We start from the raw sequence: 23,233 nt of genomic DNA on the forward strand, positions 1-23,233 counted from the left end.
GCCGGGCTGTGGTTTGCCAGGCCACAGCATAAAATCTTCAGGAACCCCTGTTCTAAGTGTAATGTGTAACTTTACCCTCAGTGCCTTAGAAACCAAAGCCCAATTCACAAAAGTGATAAGGGCTTTACACCACAAGTAAATAGGACTAAATTAGTAATATCAGGGCTGTCCAACTGGTGGCCAGCAAGCAGTTATGGTGGCCTGCTGCCTTGGTGGCTGCCTCTCCTGCTGCTGTGTAGTAGAGAAAGGCCTAGGGGTCCACATGCCACCTATGCAGCCCACACAGTATGCGGCAAGGAGGTGGCCACATGCTGCCGGTGGGGGAAACCACATACTGCCAGCCCAACAATGGGAGAGTTCCCAGGGGGCCACCTGGGCAGTATGCACCCTGCCACATACAGGTATCATGTGAAGCCCCTGACAGCACCAAAGTTGGACAGCTCTGAGTTATGTGTTTTGGAAATTATCTTATGTTCATTTATAACTGTTTGCAGATTGGACACCACTCTGTTCTACTCTCACATGCCCAATATTCTTTAGGATTTCCAAAATCAATTTGTTCACTATAATTTTTTGTTGGATAAATTAAACATATAATATGAGCAGTGAAGTAATTTCATTATGTTCAGAGAATATGCTGGTATCAAGGGTTTGTAATTTATGAAGATGAGTATTTATTAGGTTATGTGCTAAGGGCTTCATAAAATTAATGAAGTGTTAAGAAAGCAAGGTTTCAAAATAGATGGCTATACCCTGTACAGGAAAGATCGAGAGGACAAAAGGGGTGAGGGTATAGCTCTCTATGTCAAGGAGAGCTACACGTCCCTGCAAACCAACACTGGCACCAAGGGTGGACAACTGGAGACCTTCTGGGTTAAAATCTGGTGGAAACACAGCACCGGGGACACAAGGGTGGGAGTCTACTACAGACCTCCCAGCCAGGATCGAGAACGTGACCAGGAGTTTGCCAGGGAATTGGCTGAGGCTGCATGCTCCAGGACCATGGTTGTCATGGGAGACTTCAACTACCCAGACATCTTGTAGGAAGAGTGCTTGGGCCATCTGAATGGTCACAAAACTTCCTCACATGCGTGGATGAACTCTATCTGACTCAAGAAGTCTATGGGCCGATGAGAGGTAAAGCGCTGCTCAACCTGATACTGGCAATGGGGGATGACCTAACCAGTGACCTTATGATTGAAGGGAAACTGGGTGACAGTAACCACGAGCTGATCACCATCTGCTGGAAAGCTGGCAAGTCAGTCAGCAATACAGAACTCCTTGACTTCAGGAAAGCTGACTTTGACAAGCTCAGGAGGCTTGTCAGAGAGGCCCTAAGGAACCACGACCCAAAGGGGAAGGGAGTTCAGGATGAGTGGTTGCTCCTCAAAGGAGCAATCCTGGATACACAAGCTAAGTCTATTCCATCGTGGAGGAAAGGGCACACCAGCTCCCTTGTTTTACAGGGAACTAGCAGACCTCTACTGGCTAAAAAGAAAGGCCTACAAAGGATGGAGGACTGGATCCACCTCTAAGGAGGTGGATTCTGCACTGGTCTGGACCTGCAGGGAGTGAACCAGGAAAGCCAAGGCTGTGACAGAACTCCAGCTAGCTACATGTATCAAGGACAATAAAAAGTCCTTTTTTAGATAAGTGGGGAGCCAGAGCAAAAGCAAGGGTAACATTGAACCCCTGCTAAACCGGATGGGACAACTGATGCCCAGGAAAAAGCTAATGTGCTAAATGTGTAAATTGCGTTGGTCTTTCACCAGTCCCAAGGGATGCCCCTGCCCATTACGGGATGAGAAGGCCTGGGTGAGGGAGATTCCTTACTCTCCATCGATGCTGACCTTGTGTAAGGAACACCTTGAGAGGCTGGATACCTTCACATCAGCTGACTCTGACAGTTTACATCCCAGGATATGCAAAGAGCTGGCAAGCATCATAGCTCAGCCCCTGGCACAGATCTTTGAAAACTCCTGGCGCTCTGGTGAAGTGCCCAAAGATTGGAAGAAGGCCAATGTTGTGTCTATCTTCAAGAAAGGGAGGAAAATGGATCCAACAAACTACAGGCTCATCAGCCTGACCTCTATCCTGGGGAAGGTCTTAGAAAAGTTTATCAAAGAGACCATTCTTAACAGACTGGATGATGGGAACATTCTGAGGGATGGGTTTGTTATGGGTAGGTCTTGCTAGATCAATCTTATTTCCTTTTACGACCAGGTGACCTATCACCTGGACAAGGGAGAAGGGATTGTTGTCATATATCTTGACTTTAAAAAAGTGTTCAATCTGGTATCCTATCTGGTAACCTCTTAGCAAAACTGGCCAGCTGCAGCCTCAGCTTCACCACAGTCTGCTGGCTGGGGAATTGGTTCAGTGGTAGGACCCAGAGGGTGGTGGTTGACGGAAGTGGGGTCCCTCAAGGCTCTGTCCTTGGGCCTGTATTATTCAACATCTTCATTAATGATGTGGACATTGGAATCAGAAGCGGACTGGCCAAGTTTGCCAACGACGTCAAACTTTGCGGTAAAGTGTCCATGCCTGAGGACAGGAAGCAATCCAGGCTGACCTGGACAGGCTCAGCAAATGGGAGGACAAGAACCTGATGGTGTTTAACACCAAAAAATGCAAGGTTCTCCAACTTGGGAAGAAAAACCTGCAGCACGCTTATAGGCCCAGCAGTGCTACACTGGCTAGCACTATGGATGAAAGGGACTTAGGGGTCATGATTGATCACAAGATAAACATGGCCATCAATGTGATGCTGCAGCTAGTAAAGCAACCAAAACACTGGCTTGCATCCATAGATGCTTCTTGAGCAAATCCCAAATTGTCATTCTCCCACTGTACTCAGCCTTGGTGAGGCTGCAGCTGGAGTACTGGATCCAGTTTTGGGCTCCACAATTCAAAAAGGATGTGGAGAAGCTTGAGAGAGTCCAGAGGAGAGCCATGTGCATGATGAGAGGTCAGGAAAACAGACCTTATGATGAGAGGGTGAGAGCTATGGGGGTCTTCAGCCTGGAAAAGTGCAGGCTCAGGGTGATCTGATGGCTGCCTATAAGTTTATAAGGGGTGTTCACCAGGATCTGGGGTAACATCTGTTCATCAGAGGTGCCCCAAGGGATGATAATGTCAAATGGTCAGAAACTCCTTCAGGACCATTTAAGGCTGGACATAAGGAAGAACTTTTTTACTGTCTGAGCCCCATAGTCTGGAATAGACTGCTGCTGGAGGTGGTTCAAGCACCTACTTTGAATGCCTTCAAGAGATGTTTGGATGTCTATCTTGCTAGGATCCTATGACCCCTGCTGACTTCCTGCCCCTGGGGCAGTGGGCTGGACTTGAAGATCTTCTGAGGTCCCTTCCAGCCCTAATGTCTATGAAATGTACATATACAGGAATTCAGATGAACATAGTGAGTACATTTAAATAAATGCATGTAATATTTGTTTTGCAGTGTGATCAGTTATTAGGTTTTTTTTCCATTTCTAAAAAAATTTTAGTTTATTTTAAATTTACATAAATATAACTAGGTCAATTCCAAATTATGGTTTCTAGATTAACTCTACATAAAGTTAGCCCTTTTGTGCATATGTACTTTTGCATTACTTTATGATGATAATGCATACACATTAATAGAAAGTAGTATGCAGATACTAAAAGACAAAGTTATTGTTGCTGTGGGAACAATAACTTATTCATTCAAACTCTTAACCATAACATTGCATTAAGATACTGTTTTGCATTTAACAAGGATATCATTAATATAAATAATAGATAGCCAGCCTAATGCACTTCAGCCATAACTATTTAAATCAACTAAGTCCTATTCAGCTAGCTGCTTTTTCCTTTTAGGAAAGTTTACTTCGTGATTGTATTAATATTAAAGTTACTGCCACTGCAGAAAATTGTGATTGAAGGGAAATCTCATTAAAATATAATCTTCAGTTTTGAAATATCCTGTCCTGAAACTTAAATAAAATTTTCTTTCAAAAAATCGTTAGTCATACTAAAATAGGGATTCAAATGAATACAGAATGCAGAGTTTTGTGATGGCTTTTGCCAAAGCAGCTGTACAGGTTTACAATATTTTTCCTTTGTGGATGTCTTTTTGGAAACTTTCCCTGTGAGGATTGTTCTGTTTGTGCTTCCATTTACTCTACGATATTTTGTATCTTAGAACCACCTTGCTTCTGAACACTAATATGAGTAGGGGCCTACTTAAATTATGGTTTTGTGGTTTTCGCGGAAGCTGAGAAAAATGGTGATCTTCATGAAAAAATGGCGGTCTTCACAAAAAATGGCATTGGCTGCAATTTTCCATGGAATGGACAACCTCCACCCCCCTCCAAAAAAAAACAAAAAAAAAAACTTACCAGAAAACTAAGGTTTAAATGTAATACTTGGATCTATAATAAGACAGTAGTCTATATGATATTCCCATGGAATTCTCTATTTAAGTATACGTTTGTTGCCTTTTGGACAATCAGCAGCAAAGGAAGGGGAGGCCAGGACCCCTCTGCCAATCGGTGGCAAGGGGTGGAGCTACTACGAAATGCCTGCAAAATTGGCTCTGCACGCCAGTAGTGGGCAGTTGAAAAATCCTTTCTCTTGCCATGATTTGAGCAGGTCCCTAAATATGATCCAATAAGACAACTGTAAGCACACAGTGATGTATCCCTTACATATATAAAAATATCACCATATTTAGAATCACAGATGACATAACTAGGGCTCTCCAACTTCTAAACGACCATAGATTGAAGATGGTGCAGTCTGCACCAGCAATGGCTGCACTAGTGCAAGCCACTAGTCCCCAGGCCACACCCCATGCTCCTCCATCTATGTAAGCAGCCTCTCCTCCTCTCCCATACCATATGTGGCCCATACAAGCACTGCACTGCCAGCCCAGACAGCCCCTCAGCATTCTTACTGTACCAAGCCACAGACTCCCCCAGCACTGTGGTCTGCACCGCTCTGCTCTCCAGGGTGGGAGCAGAAAGCGAAAGATGAGGGAAGGGGAGCCTAGAAACCCCAGAGCAGCAGCAGCTGGAACAATGGCTGGGTAGAAGCCTGGGGCGGGGGTCACACATTAACCCCTTGCAGGCTTCATGTGGTCTGTGGGCTGTAGTTGGACAGACATGCTGTAAACTAATAAGTCACTCACTGTCTCAGACTTGCCAGGGAAAACTATTAAAGGCTTAGCATTTTAGGGCCAGTCTGCAGCATGCCCAGTACTCTACAGGATAAGGATTTAAATGCATTACAAAAGAGGAAAGTCCATCCCAGATGGAGATAGTATACAGCAGATGTATTTTCTATACCAGATACTCAAAGTTCTGTATAGTGAGGTTGTATGTAAAGTCACCTACTGCATAGGAATGGGAGAAGGGAACAAATGAGCATAAGATTAAACATCTTGGTCTGACTGCACTAAGATTTTCCAGTTGCACCTGCCTCCAAGTAAAACAAAACTGTTTCTCCCATGTCTAAGATGACCACATTAGAAGTAAGAATATTTTTCAGACTCAACATCAAGTACTGTCACATTTTTTAAAATAAAAAATCTAAAAATGTCATGCTCTTTGTTCAAACCTTGCACACATATCAACAGGGCACTTGAGAGTAAAGAAAAATAAACCTATAAAAGGATATGAGGTATTGCGAAGAGCTGAGCAAACACGTGAAACGAAGACCCCCAAGCAATCTGCCAGGGAGCAATGTATGTCATGATGAACTGCAATTTTTGCAATAGGTCCCATAGCTGAAACCAAGAGAAAAAAAAACAATTATGATGACACATGTGGTTATTAAAGTCACTTCCAATAGAAACATCTAGAAAATGATAAACCTTTTACAAACCTGTAGTGGAATGAATAGAATTTAGTTTGTTATGCTATGTTTTTCATTGACACTAAGGTCCTGATATAGCAACATACTTACGCACATGCTTATCTTAAAGGACATGCAGTCCCACTGAATTCTAACATGCTTATGTTTAGGCACAAGCTTAAGTACATTTATGAATTGGGGCCCAAATGATCATCTTTTAAAAAATATTTCTGCTTAATTAGGGATTAAATATTGCTCTGAGCATGCTAACTCGGTTTTCTTCATAACTTGCAGTCTGATTTGTTAACTTCTGTGGTGCTCCTTTAGCATCTGAAGAGAAGAACTTCACATCTGACAGTAAGGCGTATTTCTGCTGGCAGAGACCCCCCCTATTAGAGTCAGGACCTCTTGCACCTAAATCTATATGCAACATCTTTACTGAAAGCTTTTGGAGATTGGTATGCACCAATTTCCTTTCATGCTGCTGACTATTTTTGTTCAGGAAATAAATAAAAGCTCATATTTGTCTTGACCTTTGTTTAAGATATTCTTATGGTATGGACACTCATTACATAGGTAGTGCCACATATGTGAGAGCGCAGATGTTCTATATAGCCCAACCAGCAACAAGGACCTGTTTCAGAGCCCTATACTGCAAACCCCCTTCAACCTGAGGGTCTGCAGACTATACCCAAGGGGCCCAGAAATGATGACCATGATCCATCAAAAGCATGTGAATACCCACACTTATAATTCAAAGGGGTCTGCACCTGAATTAAAAAATGTTTAGGGGTCCACAAACGATAAAAGGTTGAAAACCACTGCTCTACTGGGACCCTGCTGCCACCATGGGAGCACCGGCAACAGCTAGCATCCCCATGCTTGCTACCAGTGTTGTAAGAGCTCCAGCAAACAACTGGCATCCTCACATTGGTGATGGCAGCAGACTGGGCTGGGTCACATGACTCATATTGCAGTATCTTTACCTGAGGACGCTTTGAAGTGACATGCATATACTTCAGGAGAATGAAACAGGACTTTGTTCAATACACTTTGAACAAACATTTTTGTACTTCAAAAACTTCTGATGGATGAAAAGACAAATAAAGACATTTTATACACCTTGATAAAAGTTCTAAGTCCAACTAAGAAGGTTTTCTTCACTGAAAGTTCAATCAAATTACCTCTATTTTAAATTATTTCTCATGGGTTAGCCTACTTTGTGAGTGAGAGTGGCCACATTGTGAAACAACGCTTGAGCTACTGTGTCCTTGCTAGCACCACTCTTGCTTATGTGCAACACTGACACTCCTAGTAGCAAGTCCCAATGTACATCACACTGTGGTACACTGAGTTGCTCTAAAAATTTCTCTCAAATGATTTATAGGAGAACTTTCTAGGTACACAGATAAATAGAGGGAATGCAATGAAGGACCAGTGATATTCAAGAAGAGCTGCTAGTCTATGTTGACACTATGAACCATGCCTGTTAGCAGCTGACAAGTAATGCTAGTTTTTGCTTTAAGCCACAACCCCTGAGATGCCAGACAACTTAAGTCATCACTCCAATTGATCTAAGGAGTTTCACATATGTATGGGACTCAAATTAAGGGCAACACTCTAATTATACTTCAATGACATTTTGCAGTGAAGACATAACCAGATATATGGAAAAATCAGGACACTCCTAGTAAAACTAGGATGTATGATCTCTGTGGTGGGGCACCTTGATGTGGCTGCCACTTTAAGGGCAGAGTCAGGAAGCTACCAGGTACCTGATGAGGGCAGTCATTTTGAGCTCTAGGCATATAAAGGCTGCAGTTTGCTGCTGCCAGCCCAGATAGAAACATTACCTGGCTGAGCTGCAACAGGAACATCTTGAAGGTAAGAGCAGGAAGCTCTTGGTCCTGGGCATGACCTAAAATTGCACCCTGCAAGGAATGGGTGGCCTAGTGGGGCTCCTAGTGGCGTGGGAGCCACCAGGAAATGCCAGGCCAGTTACATCCCTGGTGAAAGGCAGGGAGGGATGCCTTAGCACCAGCCCCGATCTTCCGGTGGACTTTGGAGGATGTTGTGGGAGTAGTGGGACCAGGCATGGTAAACAAAGTGCCACCCAAGCCCAGCAGGGCTGCAAGATCCCGGAGACACCAGAGGGGATAGCGTGGGGAGCGTAGATGTGTGGCCTCACACAGAGTAGTGCTGAATGGGAGTGGGCCTGAAGGGCTGAATGGGAGTGGGCCTGAAGGGCTGTGTGTGAGAGGGGCTGAGTAGGGCTGAATAGGGAGCAGGCCTGAAGGGCAGCCCCAGGGGTGCATTGAGTAGTTGATCATGAAGATGAGAAGGCCCTAGGGTGGGGCATGGTGTAAAGGCCCTAGCGGGGCTATAGTAGGAACCCCATGGAGAAGAGGCCAAGGCACGGTTGTGGATGCTTGAGGCTGTAGTTTGGGCCAGAGGCCAAGCAGGGGGCTCATCCCAAGAGTTAATGGTGAGTTCTGGCCCCAGTAAGTCCTCCACTGCAAGGAGGCTGAGAGTGGGATAAAAGAAAGACCTAAAGGGCAAGCACAATGTCCTGCTGCTCCAGGGAGGGAGGGAGAGTCCCTGTGAGACCCTGGAGCACAAGTTGTGGTGTAGGATATGATTACATCATGTGGATGCCATCTGCGAGGCATGGGATGTAGTGTAGGGAAGGTTTGGAATTGCAGACAGTATCCCCTGGCATTGGGGTGAGTAATGGGCAGCTTCCCGTGTTATTCCATCAGTTTATGGGAACAACAAAGTCGTGGCAGTGAGACTGGGTAGACTGCTCCATAGAGAAAAAGTGGGTGGGCTGGCAAGAGATCCAACCCCAAGAATTGCCCCGTCACAGTTTCTTTCAAACGCAGATTGATTATGAATCTGTGCTTGTTTTTTCCATTAGAAATTCAAATCTTGTTCACCTTGTTTCTCTCAAAGCCACTCTATATAACTGAAAAACTATGACATTTGCCATAGAATGCAGCAAAACCTGACTGCAAATGGAATAGTGTTAATTCATGGAGTTTTAACACTTCAGGGTCTTTTCTTAACATCTGGTTCTCTGAAATGTGTGAACAAACAGCCAGGAGAAAAATCTATCTTTTGTTAAAGATTCAAGTACAATTCAGACTAATAAGCTACATTTGGAACATCCACAAACACCATGTACAACTACAGCAAAAAAGAAAAAAAATCCACTAAGGATATGCCTATTACAGATGGAAGTCACAAAGCCATAAATCAGCCAAGAAGTGTTAAAAAAACTCCGAGGGTTCACTAAAAGGTTTTAAAACCTCATAGTTCACATCCTGGATCTTGTAAGGAACAAAAACCAGGGGAGCCTCTTCTGGTTCTGTATTTTATTATACAAGTTTCATGTCTCCAATATCCACATAGTTTTGCAAAAAATGTATGATAGGTCTGAGCTCCTTATTCCCTGCCACCCAGAACTATTACTGTTCCTTCTTCCACGAGAACATTTAAAAAGGTGCTCTTTTCAAGTAGCCAGTACTCAATTTCTCTGTCAACTGCTGATAGGAGCAGGGAAAGCAAATAAGTAAAATAAGGAGGAGCCAATCCAAATTCAGAGATTTCCAGAGTTTTCTACCACTTGCCATCACCTATCTTTTATCCACTAAGAATGAGAGATAATGTTTTCAGCAACAAAAAAATGGAGGTAAGAAAGGAATTCTATCAAGTTTCTGCTACATTCTTAGCTTTTGAGAGATTCCTACATTGTTCAAAAAAGTTATTAAAATGTGAATTTCTAGATAGCACATGCCTTTAGAGATGAATATTGCCCAGTGCCTCTATGACTTGAGATACTCAAGCATCTCAAGCTTGAAACCAGAACTTTCCACCAATTCATCCATTTCTGTGCGGTCTTCTGAAGAATCCCTCAACCATGAAGTAGTCTCCAGTACTTTGCATAACTTGACTATATGCCAAAGGTAACATGGTTGCTTCATTCATTATATAGACACTAGCCTGTATAGATTCAGGTGCTAAAGAACTTTTCTTTGCTAGATCAACCTGAAGAGCTTTCATTTATTACTTGTTTCACTTATCAGGGAGATTATAAATCACTTATCCCTTCCTTCTTCCCTGCCTGAATTGAGAACTCAAAGGGTTTGCCAAGAACTATTATTTTTGATTTAGAAATAACAGAAACGTATCTCTCCAAAGACAACCAAAGGGCTCAGTTCTCTGTCATACAAATAATCTCCAACTTCAACAAACAGTACTAGAATATTATTCTTACAATAATGACAACGACTTATTGATAATATACAAACAATGTACACTTAGTACACTTTATATTTTAATTTTGACTGGGGAAGCCGGTAATAAATTCTAGATATGTCTGAGGTATATTTAAATGCAGCATTAGATCTCAAGGAAAAAGTTTCCATGATAGTGTGAAAGTTAAAAAAAAATATTGTCCCTATGAGTATATTAAACCTTACATATTTGTCAAGAGTGCATGAAGTTCTACATGAGACTTCCCCAGTATAGGATAATTTATCTCACTGTATCCTTTGCATAATTCCTCTTCAGTTCTGAAGCATTTTGTACAGAACATTGAGCAGAAAAATTATACACTTTTTAAGGTATGTATATCTTGAGTGTTCCTAAATTTTCATCATATGACAGTTTTGCACAGTAAACAGTTTGTTCCTGTTCAATAACTAGTAAAAACTACCAGTATAATCAATTCAGAAAATTTAAATAATTTCATCCTTGTTACTGTCAAATAAAATGAAAAGGCAAAATGTATATTTTATATGGAGATACCCTTTATGATCTTGATCATCTTAAGTTTTTTTTTCTTGGGTAAAGCTGTTAAGCTTCTACAGAATTCTTCCTCAACAAATATCTTCTGTTTTTAATGTACACTAATAAAGAAGAGCTAAAAACTGTAATCTTTAAAAATGTTTCTTAATTTCCTTACATATGGCTATTCTTGTTCTCTTGCATACCCCTGAGACAACAGATTAAATTCAATAATGAAATTAAGAAATTAATTACATTAAGGTTGTTTTCCAGTGCTGGAATCACATATATAGTTTTCCTTTTTTGTTTATTCAGTTTTTTAAATATTTCCTGGTCTCAGATCTCATTCACTTCCATAATCCATAAGGAATTTAATGGGTGACTTAAATAAACTGAGATCAAAGTTGGCAATGCCTCTTTCCTGTGAAAAGATTTGCCTGTCCAAACCCTTCTGCCTGTGTGGTAAGCCATTCACTAGGACTCTACATGGAGAGATACCAAAACAGGACTTGGAATATCTAAAGCACATCTGTGAAAATTTACTTGCTAATCTGGTGCTCATAACTTTTTGTTAGGAAATGGAAAAAAATGTTTACATATACATATGCAATTTTGTCCTGACTAGAAATGGATGCTCCTTAAAATTCCACTGGAGCATTCAAGAAAGAACTAGACCGGCACTCTCAGGATTTACTGTACCATTTAATTTTCCATGCGTGCAGTCAATTCTGACTGACTGTTGCCACCTCCTCAGGGTAAGCTATGATCTGTTACAATAGGTCTAATTCTTTTGGGAAACGTGTTTGTTTATGCTTGCATCCATAAAAATTATGTCTATAAAAATTAATGTGAAACTTTGTTTTTAAGCATGGTGAAGTTTGCTGTGCATGTAAAAGAAAAATGTTAAATCTGTATTCTTAGTGCTACTAAGCATAGTAAATTTATATGGACAAGCATGATATAAAAAGCATTGGACAAGCTACTGATTGTTACTGCCTCTCTTTTCTGGAGAAAATACTAATTCCACTAGAAAAAAAGAAGGTGCCTATGGGAAAAACTGAAGAGCTACAAAGTAGTGTGCACCTGAAACTCCAAGCATAATTCCTGAAATGTCCTGATATTCATTGACAAGAGATTTTGTGCATGGCACCAGAAGGGTGTGTAGTATTTCACAGACAGCTCAAGTGACCAGATCTGAGCTTCTTACAGTCTAATGAGATATTTATCATCAAGTCATTAATCATCCAGGACATATATGGATGGAGAGGGCCCAGAGCATAGGATGAGGAGGCTTACAACAGTTAGAGATTATTAGAAAAGTAATGACCCTGATTAACTTGAGGCTTGTACCGCACCCAACACTGAGCTGGCAGTAGTAGGACAGAGAGGTAGGTGATCAACAGTGCCATAAGACACCATCAATTCTCTGTTGTTTGGGAAGAAGGAGGTAGGTAGGTAGAGGCCACATAGGTAGCCAGTGCAGTTTACAAAGTAGGCAAAGCCAGTTACAGTGGACACACTAGGAGTTGTACTGATTCATCCCCCATGAAGTATCCGTACTCATGTCCCCTATAAGTGCCACTTAAAACTGTATCCTTTCCTACAGATCCGGTGGGCCAACTTTGTTAAGAACTGACATAAAATAATTCATAGAGGAAGCCACTTGGGGGAAGGAGGAGAGGGGCAGAAACCATTGTGGAGTACCAGCTACTGACACCTAGATATATACTTCATATATATCCAGATACGGTGCACTCGTGACTCATTTACTCCCCTATGGTATTGCTACCCTCATTAGCCCAGAGTGTATGCATTAAATATAGCCTCCTGAACCAGTAAAGGCACATGTATGCACTGTCTTGGTTCCTCAATACAAAAAAGACAAAAAAAAATCTTCATCTAGGTTGAAATCTGAGATAGAGGTCAATGATGGAAGGATGACTGAAAAGAAAGCAATTTAAACTGTTTCCAATATTAAAAGGAAACATAAAATGCACAATGCAAACCACAGCTACAGCAGCCAAAAAGTAACCACTACGATTATCCTGTCAAATATCAAATGTAGCCTTGGGTAATTTACTCAACAGGAAGTGTCTTATCAGGGATTTATTTGCCAGATATCAGAAGTTGATGGAACAGCTGTGAGCTAAGAGGGAGCAGCTGATTAAGACATTGGATTTCAGTGTGCACAAATGGCAAGAAATGGATTAGAATATGAATTAATGATTCAGTGACAGAAGTTTTGAAGTAAAACATCATCACTTTAAAGGAAGTCTGAAAATTATAAGGGGAAAAGAAAAGAGCAAGGGTTTTGACTTAGGGTAGCACCTAAATTAACTGAAGCTAGTAAGTTAACTAAGAGGTCTGTGGTTTGTGCCCACAAAGACAATTTAAAAGGTTTAACGAGGTTAATTACTAGACTATAGCAAAGTAAGAAGATGGTCAAAGGTTACAATTTCTCATCAGATGAAGAAAAAATAAGATGCTATGTATATGTTCTGCCCCACTGGAATCATCATGGTAGGGGTATGAAACTCTTGAAGAGCTGAGCCTGATTTGTACAGGTTTGGCAAATTGTTACAGCCTATGTTAGCTGGAGCTGCTGTGACATGAAGATTAACTTATATAACATACAATAGTATTGTTCCTCTTTGCTAAAAGAAAACAACCTCAATAAAAATAAGAAAAACTTTACTTTTTTTTTTTACTTCTAAGTTGGCAAATGCAATGAGGGGAAATAAAAAGAGACTAACAGACAAGGAAAACGTATCCATAAGTGAGCTCAGCAGGGGTAAGACTACTTAGGCAAATGAATGCAGTGTTAATGAAGGCAAATTTAACAAGCTCTGGTTCTTTGATTATTCTGTCTTATGCATGAAGACAAATTTTGAACCCTCAGAGGATCTGATTATCAGAAAAATATAAGGTGATTTCATATTTTAGTATTGCTAATTAGTTCATCCACACACACAAATTAAGAGGCCATTAGACTGCCTGCCAATAACATACTAGAGACAGAAAAAAACCCTAAGTTGTAGCCTTACTGATTAGAGGGTTAATGTTATTGGGTCTGATATGTACAGATGGGATACGTGAGAATATGGGTCCCATTTCTTTAAAACAACGGGAGCTCAGCAGAAGTCACCAGGCCAGAGAAAATTTAAAATGCATTTCTTCTTCTTTTGGCATTCCACATGGAAGCCCGTGACAATGACCCTAGTTGCAGCACTGAATTTGAGAGTGTTTGACACAGAAGCACCTTGCTGCCTGCTGCCACACTTGAGAAAGATAACAGACAGGCAGAGAGAGGGAGCAGTACAGACCACTAGGAGAATTCTCCAGCTACAGTTGCTTTGACTGTACATGGCAGCTTCCTACATCAGTCACTAGGACATGCCCAATTCACTTGTTTATGCACTAACAAAGAAGATTCATGGAGACAAATCATCACCCCATCCTTGTTTCAAAAAGTACAGGGTGGAGACTCACCAAATCTAAAAAGTCTCAGGTTTCTTAACAATCAGAAAATAGTTTGAAGCATACCTAAATGCACTAAGGAGACAAAGTTCCAATACCTCAGGTATAAAAGGAAGACGTGGACTAATTATGTGCAGTGCCCTTCAGCCCTGTAGCCCCTCATCAAGTACACAAAGATGGCCTGTGCCATCTAATCACACTGCATAGGGCAGGCTGTTGGTGTGCTTGAATACGACCAAATCACTAAGTACAATATCCAAATGACTCAATTATGGTTGCTCTGGTTTAAGCAGACTGGGAAGGAGGGAGGAGGGCATTCCTCTCTTCCTTTCCCCCACCAGAGGCAGATCCAGAGGGGGGTGTAGCGGCATGGATGCAGCCCCCTGTGTTAAGTCAGCTACACTAAAAGAGTAGGAGCCAGAGACCTTTTTTTTTAAAGTCACAAAGCAAGTAAGAATTCCCCATTCATTTCTCCTTCATGCTCAGTAGCACCTCCACTCCCCTCCCCACCTCCCTGATCATCACTGCTGCTGTCTCCAGCTGCACTGGGGTAGGAGCAGGGAAGCTCCAAAGCCACTTTTACCTGCTCCAGCCAAACTTCACACAGAGCCAGGCACATATAGAGACAGCAGCAGCAGTGAGCAGGGACCTCCCCCCCCCCAGTGTTCCCTGACAGCATGGATGCAGACACAGGAAGGGAATCCACCTCCTGCCACTGCTAAGCCTGGCTCCATGTGCAGCCTAGGAAGAGCAGCTCTAGAGGCCCCGTAACCGTGAGTCATCTGGGCTAGGGACAGACATTCAAAAAGCCTGAGCCTGAATTGATTCAATCTTTGCAGGGTTGTCTAACCTGGCTAGGCTAAATCACTTTGTAACTGCACAGACATCCCAGACATGCAGGCACATGTCTGCAGTGGCTCAGGCTAGAAGCTGGGGGGCACTAGAGCAGCCCTCCCTTCCCTTGCACAATACTGAGTGGAGGGGTGTGTGGCCAAGCCCCAGCAGGATGCTCTGATTAGCCCAGTAGGGAATTGATAACAGTGCTTATCACCCCCTAACTCAGTGCTTATCAACCCGTCAAGAAAACAACAGGAGGACATTACCAGCTACCTGGTGATTCAGCACTGACCCCAGCAAGCATGTGGTCTTCCAGTTAATTAATACACAGACACCTTTCATCAAGACAGAGGGGAGGGGGGAATTCCTGCTTAGCAGCGAGTGGTGAGGGGAGAGGGGGAGCAGCCTGCACTCTCTGCCAGAGCTCCAGCCAGGGAGCAGAGGCAAGGGGCCAGTTCTGCTGTGGAGCAGAGAGCCCCACCCAGCCTAGAGAGCATGCTAGGATGCTGGGGGAGTTTGATTCATCTTAAACCAGCAATGGGTCTGGGACACATTGCATAAACTGGTTTGAGCCAAATCAGTTAAGTCTGACACTACATTCAACCAGGTTTAACTCAAACTGGTTTCAGCCATTTTCAAACTGGTTTATGTGCATTGAACATCTGTTCTGTTACAGGTTTAAACCAGTTTCTGACCACTTAAACTGGTCTATGTGTAATGTCTGTACCTAGCCCTGGGGACAGAAGCATCAGCAGATGGGGGAGGGTGGGGGAAAGGTGGGGAGGAAGGGAGGGGAATAAGTATGGAGGGGAAGGGAAGATCCTTACCTGCTTGAAGGACTTACAAAAAATCCCCCACTACTGCCCCTCTGGCACAGTGTGCCCATGCTGGAGTCTGTGTGGGCAGGCTGGGAGCTGGGGGACTGCCACTCCTGTAACACAGGTCATTGCTCCCACATCCCACTTTCCAAAATTCTGGACCCGCCCATGCCACCCAGTGCTCTCATGTAAGGCAGCCACAGCTAATCTACCTTCCCTCCCCTGAACTCAAGGAATGCTAAGTGTGTCTTTAGCATTCAAGGCTCCAGAAGGGGTTTGTGCAAGCTTTTAAAATACATCAATGGCCTACTTGTCACACAGTGGTTTTACAATGCATTACTGCACTGAGGAAAGTGCAAAGCTACCTTTTTAACAAACCTAGCAAGTGTGCTGGAGAGGATTCCCATTGACATCATCCCTGTTGACAGTCATCCTGTATTAAGCCTAGAGCCTTTGCTGCTTGTGTGGTCCCTTGTTTCATTACACTCCCTTTCTTCCTAGTCTTGAATAACCAAATCTTGCAGCATCCTCTAAAACCAATTCATATAGTAGCATGGCTATCAGAAGGAGCTGTACTGGCCATACTCCTTTTTAAACATGTTTCTGAGGCATGAACTATTGCTTAAACCCCATTCAGTTAAACAATTATGATTTTCCCCAACTTAGCTCTATTAAACTATTGTGTTGATAGATATCAGACTGATGCAAGAACTAACTGCTTTCTTTAATGACTCCAAATAGTTCATTGTTTCTTCTTCCACCAAGAACTGAACAATATTTTCACTTTATGAAATATGGAATATGGAAATAACTTCAAAAGTTAATTCCTCTCACATACCAAAAAGTCCAGGGTGAAATGCACTTATTTCCTGTTCTACCACTGCCTTGATTCCAATCAATATTTTTCTCAGTGCTTTGTACCTGGCTCTCTTTTCAATTAACTTGAATAGCTCAGACCATCACATGATATTCACAGTGTCTCCCAGGAAGTCCAGGGAGAACCAGTGGCTCACGTGAAGTGCTTCCATAGATTCACAAAGTTTAAGATCACAGAAGATGTAGTCTAAGCATTAAGTCCATAATTTCTGTTTGAGATATAGCTGCTATCTCTGTATTACACATTTTTTGTTTTAAAGACTTCAAAGAATGGACATTTCTAAGAGCCCCATCACAGGGGCATGTCATGTGTCTGGCCACACATCCAGTTAATGGTGTGATAGAAATCGACCACAGTTATTACACACGTTTTGTGTAATAACTTCGTAGCTTATTCCTTGTTTTACTACCTATTAAACATTAACCATCTACCACCTATTAACCATGCGGCCTGCTAACAACTTAAGATATGATTAACTGGTTAATCACATCTTAAGTGTAATGTGTGCCACAGGCCATAGTAAATAGCAAAAAATGAAAAAGGTTAAGAAACCCTATTCTATTTGAATCAAGGTTTTAGCCATTCTTTAAAAAACATACAAAGCTGTTCTAATCATTTACCTTGGTCCTTTCATAAGGTAATTTGAAACCTAAAACTGTACTCAATTCATGCTTATCTACCCTGTTTCTAATATTAAACTTTTAAATTCTACAACTTGTAAAATGCAGATAAGGGTTAAAACCTTCAAAAGAGCACAAAATTAGTCATGTGGCTTTAATAAGTTATATGGCATTAAAAAGGACAAAAACGTCCACATTGATTAAACAAAAAAATCTCCTCTTGTGTTGATATATAATTGCCTTAGCGTGGGAGACATGGTTATTTGTAAATGTAGATAGAAATCTGTGAGCAGCCATTGTGGTTTTAATGCCCTGATTTGCTCGGTGAGCAGTCATGTTGATTTGAATTCTCTGATTTGACTGAACTGTATTAATAGTATCATCACAGCAGCATAAAGGAAGAAACATGATCACCAATAGATTCAGAAATATTCTACCTGCCATTAGTAATGAAGCTTATTCAGCATAAATCTGCCTAATGAGCCACTAACCAAACTGTGAACATATATTGCCTTTAAATGTAGTTTCCTCCAGTCTCTGGCAGAAGAAGAAAAAAAAAAAAGGTGTACATTCAATGCAATATCACTTAGATAGCAAGCAAATGTTTTTTTGTGGACTCCCTCTGCTCAAAAATTGCCATCAATATGGTTACGTTGGATGTAACACTTGTAAAAGTCCCATTATCCAGACAGTGGAAAGTTCACACCTTCAATGAGTAAGCAGATACTGACTACAGTAAAAGATGCACTATCCGGCATCTTACAATCCAGCATGCTCCACTAGCCCGCTTGCCAGCTTGTAAGATAAAGTGAAACCGTAAGTGCCCACCACGGCACTTCCGGTTTCTCCAAGCCTCCACGGCCCGGGGCAAAGCAGCCTGCACTGCCGAGCCTCCACAGCCCAGGGACATAGTCTGTGTGGAGCCATGTGAGGCCCACCTCCCTGTCCTGCAGGCCCTGCAGGATGGGCAGCGATGCTGCGGGAAGGGCGGTGATGCCGCGGGTGGGGCAGGAGAAATGACAGCCGCAGCTGCTCAATTAACCGGCATATTTTGTTATTCAGCATCACCCATTCCCAGGGGATGCTGGATAACAGAGCTTTTAGTGTACCATTTTATGGGTTATTTCTACATAGTCAAAAGGTGATGGTAATATAAACTTCTTATTCTGTCTTCTTAAAAAGAGTTGTGAATACTGATACGACTAGCCTGTGCCTCGATTGAAGCTGTCGGCGGCTGAAGTTGTAAAGACTCATAAAGCTTTTAGGAACAGAACCAGATACAGTCTGATTAAAACTTGTTGCATGGAAAGCACATACATCTTTATTTGATATTATCCTTAGCTCCAAGTGAAAAGAAAGATTTTATAAGAGTGCCATCAAATCTTTTTGAACTAATCATAGGCTATTGTTTAATTGAAGTAAAACAACTTATTTTTTGGATTTGAAATTAATAGGACTTTAAATTGCTATAATGCTGTTTTTTAGAGCATGAATAACCATTGCGTGGAGAGGCTTTTCAGCCATTTACTTTCAATTTTTATAAAACGCCACAAGGACAAGGCTACCTGATGAACTAATGAATCTTCAAAAGTTCAGGTTTAATGGGATTTTGAAAATGTGATGGAACTATGCTGAAAATGCACTGTTAAATCATGTCTGTAATATATACTTACAATCAGGTACTGAAGCTTTTATTTTAGCAAACCTATAAAAATTCAAAGCACAGGGCTCCATGTTTAATTTAGCATACACCATTACTTATCTCACAGACATTACACATAAACCAGTTTGAGTGATCAGAAACAGGTTTAAACCTGTAACAGAACAGATGTTCAGGCGCATACATCAGTTTGAAAATGGCTAAAACTGGTTTCAGATAAACCTGGTTGAATGTAGCATCAGACTTAATGGATTTGGCTCAAACCAGTTTATGCAATGTCTGTCCCAGACCCCTTGCTGGTTTAAGATAAATCAGACTCCCTCAGCATCCTAGCATGCTCCCTGGGCTGGGTGGGGGTCTCTGCTTTACAGGAGGGCTGGCCCCTCCCCTCTGCTCCCTGGCTGGAGCTCTAGCATAGGCTGCAGGCTACTCCCCTCCCCACACACACACACTCCCTGATAAGCAGGAATTCCCCCTCCCCTCTACCTTGCTGAGGAGATATCTGTGTATTAGCTAGCAGACCACATGTTGGCTACGGTCAGTGCTGAATCAACAAGCAGAATCAACAGGCAAAATCAACAGGTAGCTAGTAATGTCCCTCTGTTGTTTTCTTAATGGAGTGGTAAAGTCTGAGTTAGGGGGTGATAAACACTGTCATCAATTCCCTGCTGGGCTAATCAGAGCGCCCTGCTGGGGTCTGGCCACACCCCCATCAGCTCAGTGCTGTGGAAAGAAAGGGAGGGCTGCTCTAGAGCCCCCCAGCTTCTAGCCTGAGCCACTGCAGACATGTGCCTGCATGTCTGGGATGTCTGTGCTGTTACAAACTAGCTCAGCCTAGCCATGGTAGACTAACCTGCAAAGATTGAATCAGTTCAGGCTCAGGGTTTTAATATCTGCCCCTAGCCACTCTCATTCTCCTCACTAACCTATCTCTTCTAAGCCTAACTTGCTAATTCTCTAGGAGGCTTCATATACCCAGCATTTGAGGAACAAAAAAAGTTTCTTGTAAACTCCCAATCTACAAACATGGAGCTTTCTTCATAGAAACTGTAACATGCTGATGAAGAACTAAAGATCCTAGGAGCCTCTGCTTTTTGTCCAATTTGAAAAAGCATAGAAACGAGTTTCAGAGGGTGACTGCACAGCTCTTGCTGCAGTTGCCAGTCCAACAGCCACACACTATGTACAAACAAGCTCTGTTTAGTTAATGAAAATATCAATATAACCAGGAATTTCTGTTAATCAAAATAATCAAAATAATCAACAATTTCTCTTAGGTTGATGCCATGTCTACCAGGGCACCCAAGAATCTTGATGAGTGATTAAGACCATCATGTGACTCATCAAGTACCAATATCTATCACCTGAAACCCACATTTTCACTCCTAAAAAAAATAATAGAGAAGTTAAACATAGGCCCACCAATGCCCTCAAATCCCAGTAGTTCTTGAGGTTAGGATATTAAGTAGAGATGACACTGAGGGCTGATCTCCTTGTGCTCAGAGGCTAGACATATGTCCTTTTATTGTCGGACCTCTCTGATATACAGGCTCAGCAACCATAGTATCATGCCAATCCCCTCTCAGTTATGTAATGGAAGTTAGCTGGGTCACACTGACAGACCATGTCTACACTAAGATATTTTAGCAACAATATTTTGCCAGTGCTATTAGTGGGTCCAACTGCATCAGGACTGATACCATAGTGACAGGGGACCATATTAAAAAAAACAAAAAATGTTCCCACCAAGCTTAGGTAATTAGCATTAATAGTGCTGGAAGCTCTAACACAGACACAGCTCCAGTGACTTCTTGTGGTTTTAAGCACAATGTCAATTAAATATGCTTTTGATTTCTGTGAATGAGCATTCAGGGCAGAATCCAGTCCCACAGTTGGTGTAGATAAATTTCAGAATTGTGAGTATAACTCAGAAAAAAACCAAAGTGAAGACAGTCCATAGAAGTTGAGAGTTAAAGATGTAAAAGGGTTGAAAAAACCTTGACTTTAAGGTTAAGGACAGCACAACAAGGGTAATGGCTTGAAACTAAGAAAGGAAAAAATTATGTCTAACATTAGGAAAATATTTTTTATCATAAGGACAATTAGAAAATGGAATAATTTCCCAAAGGAAATTGTTGAGTCAAACACTTGAGACATTTAAAGTAAGCCTAGATCAAAAAAAAACACACACTCCAGCAATTCATCTAGAGGGCAGCCCTGTACTAATGACTCAAGAGGCCCCTTTCCAAGTCATTTATGATTCCATTCTTGAATATATATAAAATAACTAAATCACAAGTTTGAACTTACATAGCATCCTATGAATGCTGAAGTAATGCATCCTATGAATGCTGATGTTTTGCAGAGAGACAGAAGACATTTAACTTTAAAGCTAATGATCAGTCCTGTAAAGCAGTGGTCTCCAAAGTGGGGTGCGCAAGACGATCCATTGGGGTATGGGAAGAAAATATTATAACTTCTATTTATATTTATATAAATACACATATATTGGGGGTGCATGGCCCAAAATTTTTTACTGATGGGGTGCGCGATCAAAAAAGTTTGTAGACCACTGCTGTAGAGAATTTAATCAATGGCCTGTCTCTGATAAAATGAGACAATAAGTCATCTTAAAAAATTGCTATCCATTTATTAATGTTGTAACACTGGAAAGACAAGTTAAATCCATGAAAATATTTAAGATGAAAGAAAATAATGGTGTCTGCAAACTTGCCTTGTGAAACACAATGGACATCATGAAGAAATTCAGCAAGAAGTCATCTGAGCTCTCTCCACTGTCAAAGTGGAAGAAGACTACAGTGAAGCTTAAAGTAACAAATTGATTAATAGGATTACAGAATGAGGACCGAAGTAGCTTCATTCCAGCAACTGTTATCAGGATAATATCACAGCTGTAGGGGTGAAAAAGAATACATTTAATTAAGTCAAAGTAACAACAAACAAAAAAGAAAATAATTGACACTTAATGAAAGTGGACAGCCATACCAGACCCATTTTTGGTTGGTGTGTCTATATGCATGCAGCCTATAGATGACTTTGTTCTATGTTTGCTTAATTTATCCATAACAGCATAGCTTTATGCTCCCAATAATACATATTTGTTTGATACTTAACAGACTCTAACACAGGAACAATGTTGTATTATAAAAGAAAAGCATTCATTAGGCAGACGGTCCCTTATAATGATATAGTTCAATAAAATACAGTTTAACTTGTATAAACTGATGTGAAAACTAACTCACCTAGTGCATACAGTCTGTTTTGCTACCTGTGAAAAAAAGCTACAGAAAGGGAACGTAACCTGGACTCTAAGTAGTAGGTATCTGCTCAGAAAACTAAATGAGTTTTCCACTAAAAAGAAAGGCTGTCCAACTATAAGAGTACAGCATTTGGCTATTCAACCTCCAAAGATCTTTAACAATTAATTTGTGACTCTCAGTTTACCCATGTTGAAAGTCAGACCCTCCCTTTGACTGCAAATAAGATCCTAACCTTAGACAGGAGACAGGCGCCAAGCTTGGGTGGTTTCTGGGAACTTGAAGGCACAAATCTAGGCACATGGGGAGCTTTAAAGTGAAAATGGGGAGGAATCTAGTACGCTCCAATGCCTCAAAGGTTAGGCAGCAGCTGAATAATATTTTTTATAAAGAGTACATTTAGGCTTACAAGTCTAAATAAGTCCAAACCCTACTTTAGGCACTTAAGTCATTCACTGATTTTAGCCTTCAAAGAATGACCTAAAATTCACCACAGTGCATATGCAACTCTCTTTTTTAATGCAGACTAATTGTCTTCTTGCAATCACAGGTGACTTACAGAACTTTCCCTGAAGTACTTTTTAAATGCCGGCAACCACAGACAGGGATCCTGAAGTCACCAATATGTAAGATCAGAATCAGGTCCAATGGTTGCAAAATGCAACAAAAATATTCCTTCACACCAGCAACAAATCAGTAAAATGCCTGCTAAAGTCACTGACACTTAACAGCTCAAAAAACTTTAAAAAGAATGTTGAGTTCACCCAGATATCTTGGCTCAAACTGCATTTCTGTCATTTCAGCAAAGCTCTCAGATTGTGCAGCTCAGTTGATTTCATTTTATGTTGCATTTATTCATTGCAGCTATCCTTTATTGCAGATCCAACTTTATTTGAGTTCAGGCCACTCACAAGAATCACTTAGGCATCAGTCTGAATGAAATGGCTAGAGAATTCATTTCTTACCCTGCTAGAGCTGGTGCTTTCAATTATTTGCAGATTTCTGATTGAAAAAACAGGAACTAGAGTAAAAACATTTTGAAC

The 23,233-nt window shown here is 41.4% G+C and overlaps 1 protein-coding gene across 1 annotated transcript in view; it reads right to left on the minus strand.

The window, feature by feature from the left end:
* The window catches only part of PCNX2 (pecanex 2), a 269,742-nt gene that overhangs the window by 100,818 nt on the left and 145,691 nt on the right, over positions 1 to 23,233 (minus strand). Inside the window, exons 21-22 of the mRNA XM_090044227.1 lie at positions 21,647 to 21,824; positions 5,657 to 5,767 (exon numbers count right to left, since the gene is read on the minus strand). Of these exons, the coding sequence (XP_089900353.1) occupies positions 5,657 to 5,767; positions 21,647 to 21,824 (289 nt within the window). The remainder of the gene's footprint in view (positions 1 to 5,656; positions 5,768 to 21,646; positions 21,825 to 23,233) is intronic.

The sequence above is a fragment of the Crocodylus siamensis genome, chromosome 1 (genome assembly GCF_052110815.1).
Source record: "Crocodylus siamensis isolate JL-2025a chromosome 1, ASM5211081v1, whole genome shotgun sequence".
Taxonomy (NCBI): domain Eukaryota; kingdom Metazoa; phylum Chordata; order Crocodylia; family Crocodylidae; genus Crocodylus; species Crocodylus siamensis.